The following is a 13,177-nucleotide window of genomic DNA, read 5'->3' as shown; positions in this document are numbered from 1 at the left end:
ACATTATAATCATAGTAGGATAGGACAGTATTCAAGTGCACTTGGTGCCTCATCTAGCATGTCACGCACCGTGACATCGCAACGACTATACTCGTACATATAGATGTATGACGTGCTTCAGGCTACAATTGTTTAGTTTTGCCAGGGGGAACTAGATATTCAGAAATAACATTGTAAAATAATATGCAAAGGCGAAGGATATACAGGGGTAGTGTTTGGTATACTTCAAATAAGATGGCGTCAATCATCATCACCATCATCATTATCAGCCTATGATGTCCATTGTTGGGTATAAACCCCCCATAGACCTCTAGTTGCTTCGGTTGGAAGTGGCCTGCATCCAACGTGACCTGCGGCTTTAACCAGGTCTTCCGTTCATCCCGTTGGTGGACGTCCTACGCTACGCTGCGCTTGTCGTTCCCTTGTCTCCATTCGAGAACTTTTCGGCCGCAATGGCCATCTGTTCTCCGTGCTACATGGCTTTGCCCATGGGATATAATGTATTATTAAATGACACTAACTATATACTCGTATATATACTAATTGTTGTTTATTAAGTGTTTTTATTTATATGTTATATACCTATTCCTTTCTTCTCACTGTGCATAAATTACTGTTCGCCTATCTTTAAGTTTTCCTCTCCTGTTTAGGTTAGCTTGAAAAGATCCCTTTTAGGGATAAGTTCGCCTTTGTACTCTTTTGTTTTGTTGTTTTCTTTTTGTATTATTTTTGTGTTTTATATACAATAAGAAAAAGCCGTGGTGGCTTAGTGGTTTGACCTATCGCCTCTCAAGCAGAGGGTCGTGGGTTCAAACCCCGGCTCGCACCTCTGAGTTTTTCGAAATTCATGTAGGAATTACATTTGAAATTTACCACGAGCTTTGCGGTGAAGGAAAACATCGTGAGGAAACCTGCACAAATCTGCGAAGCAATTCAATGGTGTGTGTGAAGTTCCCAATCCGCACTGGGCCCGCGTGGGAACTATGGCCCAAGCCCTCTTGTTCTGAGAGGAGGCCTGTGCCCAGCAGTGGGACGTATATAGGCTGGGATGATGTACAATAAAGTATTTACATACATACACACTAACACAACTGTGAAACAACATAAATTTTGTAATTCCCTTTTTGGTATCCTGTCGTGTCACCAAGTAACTTAGTTTTAGTGCTAGTTTTAGTCTTATCTATTTTATTATTGTAAGGTGGTGGTACTTATGGAGCCAAAATAAATTATTTACTTTAAATATTTTTATACTTCATCCAATCCTTAGGTAATAACTAATAATCATAGAATAAATTATGTAGTTGATTGATTGATCGATTACAATTATTGGAATCCTAATATTTGACATTGCTTATCTTTTTTAACACAATTATGAAGGACGCGTGACGTTTCGGGATTAAAATCGAAATAAAAATATATATAAATATAATGCGATGATGGATACTGGAATATTATGTTCTATTTATTTAACCAAATAAGTTTAACTGTAAAATACAATCGCGCCGTCACCAGCTGCGCGGTCCCACGGGGCTCTATATAATTAATGTTGTTTGCTGACCCAATGGTTGTCGATGGACATCGATTACGTTACGATGTAAACTGGGACACTGAATTAGACTTTCCATTAATAATTATAAATTAACACTAGCTTTTGCGCGCGGCTCCGCCCGCCTGGTATTCGGTTATCGCGCGCTGTTCCCACGGGAACTGTGCATTTTTCCGGGATAAAAAGTAGCCAATGTCACTCTGGGGCCCATAAATTATCTCTATGCCAAAAATCACGTCGACGTCGTTACGGCGTGAAAGACGAACACACACACAAACATACAAACACAACAAAGAGATCTTATAAGTTTTTTTTTTGTAAATTTGATACAAATGATTGTCCTTTAGTAAACATTTTCCTTCAAAATATTCTTTTAATTTATTGTTTGTTTTTACTGAAGTAGGTTTCCCAGCAACTAATAGGGGTTTCGCGACCTAAAGAGGCTTCACGACCCTCCGGCGGTCGCGACCCGCCCGTTGAAAAACACTGTAATAAAGTATCTAGTAACTTAACGTCCAAGTTGTCACTTCTATTATTCAACCGCTGTCAGTCGGGCGTATCATTATCGCCTACCAATAATAGTAATTTTGTCCGTCCGTTCTTTATCCCTTCGAGCATGAAACCTACCAGATATACGGGTCAATATTTTTTTTATTTGTTGTTATTCTATTCTGTAACTGAGGAGACATCAGAGTTATGAATACACACACAAACATCACGTCGTATTCCCAAATAGAGTAGTCAGAGCACACAAAACGTTACCGCTTCGGAGCCACTTTTACCAAATTTTTTTTTGTTATAAAAATACAAAATTAAATTTTATTGTTAAATTTATACTATTAGCACAGATAGGAGATGAGCCATAAAGGAATTGCCTTAAAACTGTCACAACTTCCAACTTTTAGGGAGACGCAGAAGACGTTACCAAGGCAACATAAAGTTGATTGACCCTCGTTGTATCCTCAGCTAAAGGCACAGAACTTGCATGTGTGCTAAAATATTTTCGCCGAAAGTTGATAAGTATCAGGATAACGTCTCGGATATACGGCTGTCGAAACTGAGTCGCGTGGTACGAGGCATTCTGATTTTGTCAAACGTGTAGCCGGCCGGGCGAGCGGATGCGGCATGGTTATTAGTATGGATAATGTAAGTTTTATTTTTGAAAGCGAATACAAGTTTTTTTTAAATGTATGAATGCAGTGTTTCTTGTTAATAAAATCGATGACTGGTTCCTAAGAACAGATCTTCGTACGTCTTATAGTTGCAGACTTTCCAAAAATGACCGATCTAAATGAGCCAGCCTGTATATAAAAAAACCACACCTATTTGATACCTTAAAAAATATATAAATTTTTCACATTATGTGCTGTCTGCTAACCTTTCAGACTTTTTTCCCCCGGCTTTGATTGCGGCAATTTGTATGGAAACATCTTTTTCACCGTTTCTTTTGACTACGAAGTTCAATTTTCATTTTTCTTACTTTTTCAATTTTTTCACTGTCCCAAGGGATAGAAAGTTTGACCATTTGATATCTCTACGTGAATCATAGAAACAGACGAACAACGAAGTGATCCTTTCAATCGAATCCTCCCTAATTCAATGATTTTCAACCTCGAAATCTAAGACAATAGACATCTAATTCCCTATACCATATACGTAGCGAGTACAGTCGGCCACGTGCGATGACACCCCATTAACTGCGTTTGACTGCGAGTGCGGCCGTCGTGTTTTTGTCGGCGAGTGTCCGCGACACCACGCCACAGTGCGGGGACAAATTGATATCGATAGAATTTCGAAGGCCACCAGTAGCACAAGTTTTTTTTTTTTTTTTTTTTAATTCGACTGGATGGCAAACAAGCAAGTGGGTCTCCTGATGGTAAGAAATCACCACCGCCCATAAACATCTGCAACACCAGGGGTATTACAGACGCGTTGCCAACCTAGAGGCCTAAGATGGGATACCTCATGTGCCAGTAATTTCACCGGCTGTCTTACTCTCCACGCCGAAACACAACAATGCAAGCACTGCTGCTTCATGGCAGGATTAGCGAGCAAGATGGTGGTAGCAATCCGGGCGGACCTTGCACAAGGTCCTACCACCTGCAAAAGTAGAACAATATCTAGCAATAGCTGACCCAGTGTTTGTTTTTTGACAGCAACGCGTGGCGGATGCTTTACACGTTACCATCCTCCTAAGTCTAAAAGGAGAAAACGTTATTCTATAGACAATGATTATAGATGAGATTTTTTCGCTTCTGCGTGGATATACAAGGTATATTGAAATTAAGCTGGAACTCTATACCTAATAGGTATTAAACCGATCATGATGCAATTTGGTTTGTACTTTGGAGATAGCTTGAGACACCGAAACAACATAAGATAATTTTATTAGTAGTGCCCGCGCGCATGCGGTAAAAGAATTCTTCACAAAATCGCTCGCAACAGCTAGTGCAGATATAAAAACTTTCTTTCTCTAGGTACTTACATGGTGTTAAAAAAACCTGTACTATATTGTTTTTATTTTCGAATCTCAATGTTTTTTTCACTTGTATCGCATTAGTCAGTAGCCTTACAGCGGGTTAATTATAGTACAGGATTTTTTTTTAACAACATGTATTTCGATATCGATAACAGTGTTTACGAGTACATTAGGACACCACTAGCCAGCACTTACCGCGGCTGCTGGTGACGTTTCATTCCACCGCCGAAGCGAGGCGCAGGGTACAGTCGACTTCAAAAGAAAACGATCGATTCTTCCACTCTGAATATAGTGGGTAAAATATTTGTAGTTAACGGCCGGATAGCCAAGTGGTTAGAGAGCCTGACTGGGAAGCTTGAGGTCCGAGATTCGATCCCCGGTCGGGTCAGATATTTGTATGAATAATACCAATGTTTGTTCTCGGGTTTTGGACGTTTAATATGTATATAATAAGTATATATTTATCTATATAGATAAGTATGGTTATCTGTTGTCTAGTACCTATAACAGTTTTGCTTAGTTTGGGACTAAGTCAATGAGGGCTATCGCGTATGACTACGCCACTAGAGGCGCTAGTGTAGCGTGAGGTCTTCGAAATGTCAAATCTCATAGTTTTTGGGTGAGCTACGCGGGTTTATTTATAATTAGAATAATTTTGTAAATATTTTGCAATATCTGAAATTAATTATGGCAAATATGCGTTCCGGGGCAATGAATGTCTGTGTTTTGAGACAGTTTTGTCTTTCGGAAACCTTTGTCCTCCCTTTTTTCCGAACAAAACGGGGACTATGCAACACTGTGGCATGCTCGATATTTTTATGGTACGTTTTTAAGGTGCATTAAATATGATTTTAATCTAAACTTTGTTTTCACGCCCGTAATAACAGACTTTGAAAGCCATACTTAAAAACCTCAGTGCGCCATCTAGTGAGACAAAAAACGATAGCCCTCATTGGGCAGAATTATTGTCTAATGATATTTGTTTGTTGTAATAAATATTTATTTAATAATGATTTTATCTGGTCGATAAGATCCTGGGCTGCAGGGCAACAAACAGTACTTACCTATATTGGAATGCGGAAAATTACAACTTTAGATCGAATTGGTACTCTTAGCGATAAAGATACTAATTAGCGGCGTACGATTCTCAGTATGGATATCGTACGTCCTTATTAAGTATATCATCATGTCAGCCGAAAGACGTCCACTGCTGGACATAGGCCTCCCCCAACAAGTATGTATGGTAGTAGTATTAAGTATATATGGTCTTTGTTATAACTAAACCCCGTTATCTAACGCTCAGTTTGGGTGCAAGTGATGGGGGACTTATAACATTTGCCACTTACGTAAGCATGCGCGTGGTGACCTGTGGTTTGTCCTATGTCTCACTCAAGCAAAGGATCGTGGGTTCAAACCCGGGCTTTCATCTCTAACTTTTTCGTAATTCATGTGCGAAATTACAATTTACCAAGCTTTACGGCGAAGGAAAACATCGCGGGGAAACCTGTACAACATACGAAGCAATTTAATAGTGTGTGTGAAGTTCCCTATCCACTCTGGATCCGCGTGGGAACTACTCATCAACCTTTTAAAGTGAAAATACCTGTATCTTTATAATAAACAGTGGTACTGGTACCAACAGGCGTAGGTATAACGGCCTACATCGGCCTCTCATCTCGAGAGGACGGCTCTCGGCTGGAGAGGGCTTGAGAGCGCTATTAATCTTATTCAGATACAAGCCTTTACCCGCGGTTTGACCTGGCCTCTGTACCACAAAAATTACAAATGCTACAAATCGATATAATTGTTAACTTTCTCATACAAAAAAGCGTGACAATTATGATGAAACTAGCTTTTGCCCGCGGCTTCGCCCGCGTGGAATGCGGTTATCGCGAACAGTTCCCTCTCACTATCTCTACGCCAAAAATCAAGTCGATCCGTTGCTCCGTTTCGACGTGAAAGACGGACAAACATACAGACACACACACTTTCGCATTTATTGTAACGTCGCAAAGAGGGGCCTGGCAGTTGCATTTCTAAAAACTAGAGGCTGTTTTCTTTTTTTTTTTTTTTTTTTTGTACTGCGTTGTCAATTTTTTTTTGTCTATACAATACAATACAATGACTCTTTATTATACACCACAAATAGTAAGCGATACAGAAAACAGGTACACAGAAAGAACATTACAAGGAGGGATCTATCTTTCCTTGAAGCAGTGAAAAAAATTATACTTCTTAGTCGACGCGGTCAAAATATATAGTCATTAAAAAATCTATAGGGTACTTCGGGTTGTCCTAGAAACTTAGGTAGGTAACTCGTATAGCAAAAATAAGTAATAAGAAACTGAAAATTCTTATTTTTATGCCTGTCCTCCTGGACCGATCCTAGCCTTTTACAAGCTTTTTAACCCCCGACCCGAAAAGAGGGGTGTTATAAGTTTGACCGCTATGTATGTCTGTGTGTCTCTGTGTCTGTTTGTGGCACCGTAGCTCTTAAACAGGTGGACCGATTTGAATGCGGTTTTTTTATTTTCTTTAGCCGTTTTTGAGATATTGAACTTTGATGTGACCAAGTTGGGAGTTTTCTAACTTTTTGATGGTTAGGTTATATTTAACTTATACCTAATGTAGGTATAATATGTGTGTATCATGTGTATGTATATGCGGGTCAAATCTTACAAGTTGAATTTGCCCCACAGTGGTTGGGTTCTAATTTGTAAATCGGGTGTCCATGCAATAATCTGGTATTACATCCTGGTGGTCCAATCGGGATTGTCTCTGCAGGACGGAACTCCTCAACGGTCAATGGCATCGACTTGTTGGTACGTATAGTTTGGACAACAATGCAAGTAGGTACAATCTACAAAAAGAACATTCTGCAAAAAAGCTTGTTATATTGCAATTTTTATTTACAAAGAACTTAGGTATTTCATTACAATTTTAAGCTTAGAATGCAGTGGGGGCCTTAGGAGGTGGCGAACAGGGCAATCGCCCGGGGTCTCGCTCTTGCAGGGGCCTCGCGCAACAACCCACACAAATTAAAAAAAAAATAGATTTTTTAACTATATTTTCGCATCACATCACATACTTTTCACGAAGGACAAAGGGCCTCGCAAAGACCTGCCGCCCGGAGCCTCGCAATGGGTAAGGCCGCCGCTGTTAGAATGTAAGACGGTTATAGATGAAGAACAGGGTGATGATGTTTACCGTTTTATCTACAAATATTAAATGAGTTTAGTTAGGCAATAGTGCTGTGCTATCGCCGCAGCCTCGAACTATCGATTAGCGGTAAAACATCGGATTGTGTGCAAATGTGATCGGCCGCATGCGAGGGCACGTTCGTTTACTCAGCGGGGCTGAACGTACAGTCGACCGTAAAATTCCTTTAGGTACCCTAAGCTTCAATGTCAGTTGTAGAAGGCTATTATTAAAGGCTAAGGGCCTACGCTAAGCTGGGTCCAGATTTGTATCATTTTGTCGTATCGTATCTCCGTCGCGTTGCACCGACGCGTAAGTTCGTGTCGTGCGATCCCTCTGACACTTACACTATTTAATACGAGAGCGAGAGGGACGGTACGATACGAACTTCAAGTTTCGAGTTTCGTAGTAGCCCTGCAGCGTTAATTGCGCGCGGCGCGTGCGACGGATTTAGTCTATACCCGCGCCCGCTCTGTGCGCGTAGGCGTTCGTAGGCCCTTAAAGATTAAAGGCATATTATTAAACATACATTAATACAACGCGTTGAAAAGACCTGGACAGAAATGCTGGAGCCGGGAATCGAACATAGGTCTTCGCCAGTCCGGGGTGTGTGCTGTACCTCTACACCACCCCCAAGCTTTAAATTCACTGTGACCCATGGACAGTTAATTACTAATTTAAAAAATTTGCGAATTGTTTTTCGCCAAGCGCCATCTACGTAAAATGCAGTGTCACAAGTCGCTTTTTAATGTGGAAAAAGAATTGTTGGTTTAGTTCTTTAAAAAAAAATGAGTTTGTGCCATCTTTGTGCTTATTTCTGTAACAGTTTAGCACAACCCTTGGCGTGAAAAATTAGAAAAATTTCATATTGTAATTGGTGGTAAAGATAATTCAAAACGAATTTGAAAGGAAACTATCAGAGCGTAAATAAACGACCAATTATCACTTGACTAAACTACAAAATATTAAAAATCCATTAAACTCACTGCAAAATCCTAAACTCACATCGTAGCCACATATTTTATTTCCACATAGCAACCCCTAAATCGAGCTGGCAACTTTAGCCCGATTTTCGCGCCAATAACGTAAAATAAACAGCGCTTGTCTATGCATTAGCACGTAACTCATCTCGCAGTTTGCACAGGCCGGCCCAATAGTCTATGGTTTGGGCGGCCATGGAATAAGCGGGAGTCCATCTTTTGAATTTTCTTTGATGCTTTGAATAACTAGTATTTTTTCCTAAAACTGGGTTAAAATACTTTTAAGTGTAGCTTTTTGCTGTAGGTCTGCTGGGTCAATAAATAAAAAATCTGGTTATTACAATAAAACATAATAAAATAAACAAAATATCGAGATGTTTTTAATTTCATTATACGTGTCTAGTTACACCAAAGGAAAATTACTTAACATTATTTTGTGGAAGAAATTATGAAAATTGGATATTTTTGGCGGAACAACTTGATAGGGGTGTAATTTTTGAGTAATTTCATCATGGTGTGCTCAAATTTGATGTTTTTTTGGGATACATTTTTGACGTTTTGTTTAATAACGAAAAAAGTTCGAAAAGGTTACGATTTCCTGTTATTTCATCAAGGTTAACTCAAATTTGACATTATTTTTACAATGAACTAAAGAATATGTATAAGTATATAATATAATATTTCATTGATATGGACCTCCGCAAAGTAACGCCTGATTTGGCCTGATTCAATAAATTATTATTTTTACAAGCAGCTATTTGTCTTAATTTTGACAAGCTCGTCTTACTTGTCGTTTTCTGTTCGATGCATTGAATAATGTGCAAGTTAAATGACAATTAAAGTACCTAACTACCTACAATCAGCAAAAAATAAGCTTTCATTAAAAATACTTTGTTAACAAAAACTTATTTGGATTCAAGACGGTGAATAAAATTTTGACAATTAGATTATTAAGTATGATCTTGTGTTTAGGTTGTAATAAGACTGAAGACCTCCTTCATTTTCTTCTGGAATGTGATTAGAATAAGCATACCAGAAACAGGTATCTGGATGGTATGGATCTGTTGAATGGAAGTGTAAATGTGATTCTGAGTCATCCACTTTCAGAAGAAGCGATGCGGATTTACAAGTTCATCCTTCGCATCCAGAGACTAGGTTTCGGCACAAGAGATTGTGTAACATGTATCTGAGGGCCCCCCATGAGGCTGGCATAGTCACTTTTGGTGTACTGAAGCCTCGTTAAAATATAAGATTAAAAAAAAAAATAGTATGATCATTTTTGGCTCAAGAACATAGCGCACTCTTAAAAAAACTAAAAATGATATCCCATTTTAATTTAGACTTCATTCTGTTCCTAAAAGGTCTGAATTTAAATGGCGGATTATTTTGAGTTTATGTACCTAATCTTGATCTAGAAACACGATAATAAATTACGCTATGGCTAGTGTCTAAAAGCAGCAAGGTTGCCGTTAGGGTCTCCAGGCAGTGCGTGTCACCTCCGCGCGGGCACAATGTGCCGCGGTAATTGCGAGGCGGCTGCCGGCGGCAGCCCTCGATAACGAGGGCTCGGGCTTTTGTCGATAGACAACTATCGATACTTTGGCTATCGATAGACGAAACGTACAGATATAGTGAAAAGTCGATACGACTGCCCTGAAGTGTCAATCAATGAGGGCTATCGTTTCTTGTCTCACTAGATGGCGCACTGTTGCGTGAGGTTTTTAAGTATGGTTTTGAAAGTCTGATATTACGGGCGTGAAAACAAAGTTTAGATTAAAATCATATTTAATACACCTTAAAACCGTACCATATAAATATCGAGCATGCCACAGTGTTGCATAGTCCCTGTTTTGTTCGGAAAAAAGGGAGGACAAAGGTTTCCGAAAGACAAAACTGTCTCAAAACACAGACATTCATTGCCCCGGAACGCATATTTGCCATAATTAATTTCAGATATTGCAAAATATTCATAAAATTATTCTAATTATAAATAAACCCGCGTAGCTCACCCAAAAACTATGAGATTTGACATTTCGGAGACCTCACGCTACACTAGCGCCTCTAGCGGCGAATTCATTCGCGATAGCCCTCATTATTGTATAAATGAGTGACATTTTCATATTAATACGGTACATGGGACTCTATTATTTAGTGTCAAATGTCAAAACAGGTGTACGATGTGTACTGAAGCTAATTGAGAGGACGATAAATATGAACTTTCCGATGAAGTACGATGGAAAACCATTATGCGCAGTAAGCACCTATAATCTGTACTACTAACATGAGTTTACAGTGACCGTACTCGATAGCGACGGCGTAAATTATTTGTATGGAAAATTGTACAGCGCCTCTATAAATAACTTACGCCGTCGCTATCGAGTACGGTCACTGTAAGCTCATGGTAGTGGTACTGTAGAGTACGACATGAAGGCTCAAAATACGCACGCAGCGTAAATGTACCCTTAGTGTGAATGAATATTTTATGTGTATAGCGGTCTTCTGAGTGTCAGGGATGGTGCTGGCTGAAAATCAGCGCTGGGGTGTTACTGTTACCAATGTTAGCATGTTGATGGACTCTGGTTGAGTTCGAAATGCGTCCGTGTAATGTGGGGGTGGGGATACTTGAGTTTGTGTGATCTGTGTGTTTTTGCAGTGTGGACGCGGAGGAACTGCATGAGCACACATTTGTTACATAGACGTAGCTATCCTTACTCATACTCATACTCATACTCTTTTATTGGTAATATCATTATTACATGTCATTTTGTTAAATTAATCTAATATATTCTAAGAACTAATTAATTAAATAATTTCAGTAAATAATAGCCGTTGGCTGAAATTTAAGGAACTCATCAAAAGTGTAGAATGTGTGCTCGACAAGCCAGTTTTTCAGTCTTTTTTTAAAAATGTCTAACGACGGAGCCGAAGTAATTGACTCGGGCAACTTGTTGTACACCGTCGGGCCTACAACATGAGTCACTTTGCCGGACTTAGCGAGCCGTCGTTTGACTGGACGGACTTAGGTCGCGGGTGAGCAAAGTAATTGTTTTTAGTTTATTATGATTTATTAACTTATCGGTTTTTTATCGCTATCGTCGTGGCACAGCACTAGCGCTGGAGGGCGCGTGTCGGCCGAACGCCTCTCGCACTAGCTTTGGGAACTTTTATTTATTCTGTCTCTCGCAGACTAGCTCTCTAGTTCCACAAAATACCTATTTTAATTTGCGACCGCTTTTTAGATTTGGTGAGAGTTTGCTTCTGAGATAGCGCCGAATTAAGACTCTTTGATTAATATTAGGTACCTAGGTCATGAATACTGTGAAATATTTTTTTATTAAGGTTTCTTCACCGTATGTAAAGTGAGATGTTTTTTTATCGTCTATATACGTGCGGTACCTATCGTTGGATAAATCTTTTAAAAACATTATAAGTCACTTTAGACCATTTTTCGATTAAGGGATTTGTTTGGCTTGAAAGAGTTAATAATGGAATCCCTTAGTAAAATCCAGATTATGTTAAGTTACGTGTTTTGTCGGGTTAGAATTACACCTCTCCATTTCTTCCGTGGATGTCGTAAGAGGCGACTGAGGATAGGTATACCGTAGGCGACAGGCTAGCAACCTGTCACTATTGTACCGTTTTTGTCAAACTTTAAACCTACGGCACGGAATCGCAGTGACGCATCGTAATAGTATGCGCACCGTTTTTATCGCATGCTCTCCACACCGCTGCTCAAAATACGGAATTAAAGTCAAAATATCTTTATTCAATTTAGGCTATAACAAGTACTTATGAATGTCAAAAAAAATCTACCACCGGTTCGGAAAAATCTCTGTTGAGAAGAATCCGGCAAGAAACTCAGCGAGGTATATATTTTTTTAAACAGATTTACAATCGCAGTGACGTGCCGTAAACGTCAGCAGGGCTACTACGAAACTCCAAACTCGAAGTTCGTGTCGTGCGGCCCCTCTGACACTGGAGTGTAAACTATTTAGTACGAGAGCGAGAGGGGCGGTACGATACGAACTTCGAGTTTCGAGTTTCGTAGTAGCCATGCAGGGTTTAAGAACCCCCTGGCCCTGCAGAACAAAAGTCTTGTCCCGTATCTTAAGCATATTTTATCCGCGTATTTTAAGCAGCGGTGTGGAAAGCATGCAAAAGAACGGTGCGCATACTGTGCGTCACTGCGATTCCGTACCGTGACGTCTTTAAAGCAGCGATTTGGTCGCACCTTAAAATTGCTAAAAGTGGCTCCGAAGCGGTGACGTTTCATATGCTCTGCCTACCCCATTTGGGAATACAGCCGTGATGTTTGTGTGTGTGTGTGTGTGTGTGTGTTAAGTTACGTTATTGTTGCAGCCTCCACAACTGGCAAGGAGCACCGATCACCAGAACAAGAAGAGAGCCGCTCCTCCCCCACGCCCGGCCCTCCGAGCCCACAGAATAACGGCACTACAGGTATACATACACCATAAAAAATTGACTTTCTGCCAAGTTTCCTGCGAAACATTCTTCTTGGCAATGATGGCTTACGAAAGCGCTGGGGTTAAAAAAATAGTACATGTAAAAGGGCCCTTTGCGGCCTACGAGTACTTGCAAAATAAAGCATTTTTACAAGCTTTTACGTATTTAGTTTCACCTGTGCCGTTGTCTGTCTGTCTGTCTGTAATCAAATCTTGCAAGTTAAGCTTGTTGCGCTTGCTTGTTGTAGTAGTTGGATTGACATGAAATTTGGTATACTTATGTAAATTGCGTGACAATACAATAATCTGGTAGTGACATCATGGTAGTTCGGCCAGGATCGTCTTCACAGGACGGAACTCTTAAATGGTTAATGGCATTGACTTGAAATTCGGTATGCAAATGTAGTTTGAGTGACAATACAAGCACAGTAAACAAAAAGTACAGTCAGCAAAAAAAAGCTTGTATTAAAATTAAATTTATACCAAAAACATATGCTTACTTACTTTTGTC

At 39.7% G+C, this 13,177-nt stretch overlaps 1 protein-coding gene across 2 annotated transcripts in view; it reads left to right on the top strand.

Annotated features, from left to right (window-relative positions):
• Positions 1-13,177, top strand: part of nvy (CBFA2/RUNX1 partner transcriptional co-repressor nervy) — a 93,904-nt gene that overhangs the window by 51,382 nt on the left and 29,345 nt on the right. For both annotated transcript variants that reach the window (XM_074106224.1, XM_074106223.1), the window contains exon 3: positions 12,563-12,661. In XM_074106224.1, the coding sequence (XP_073962325.1) occupies positions 12,563-12,661 (99 nt within the window). The remainder of the gene's footprint in view (positions 1-12,562; positions 12,662-13,177) is intronic.

This window comes from Choristoneura fumiferana, chromosome 24 (genome assembly GCF_025370935.1).
Source record: "Choristoneura fumiferana chromosome 24, NRCan_CFum_1, whole genome shotgun sequence".
NCBI classification, from domain to species: Eukaryota; Metazoa; Arthropoda; class Insecta; order Lepidoptera; family Tortricidae; genus Choristoneura; species Choristoneura fumiferana.
This window is presented reverse-complemented; position numbering and strand designations above follow the sequence as displayed.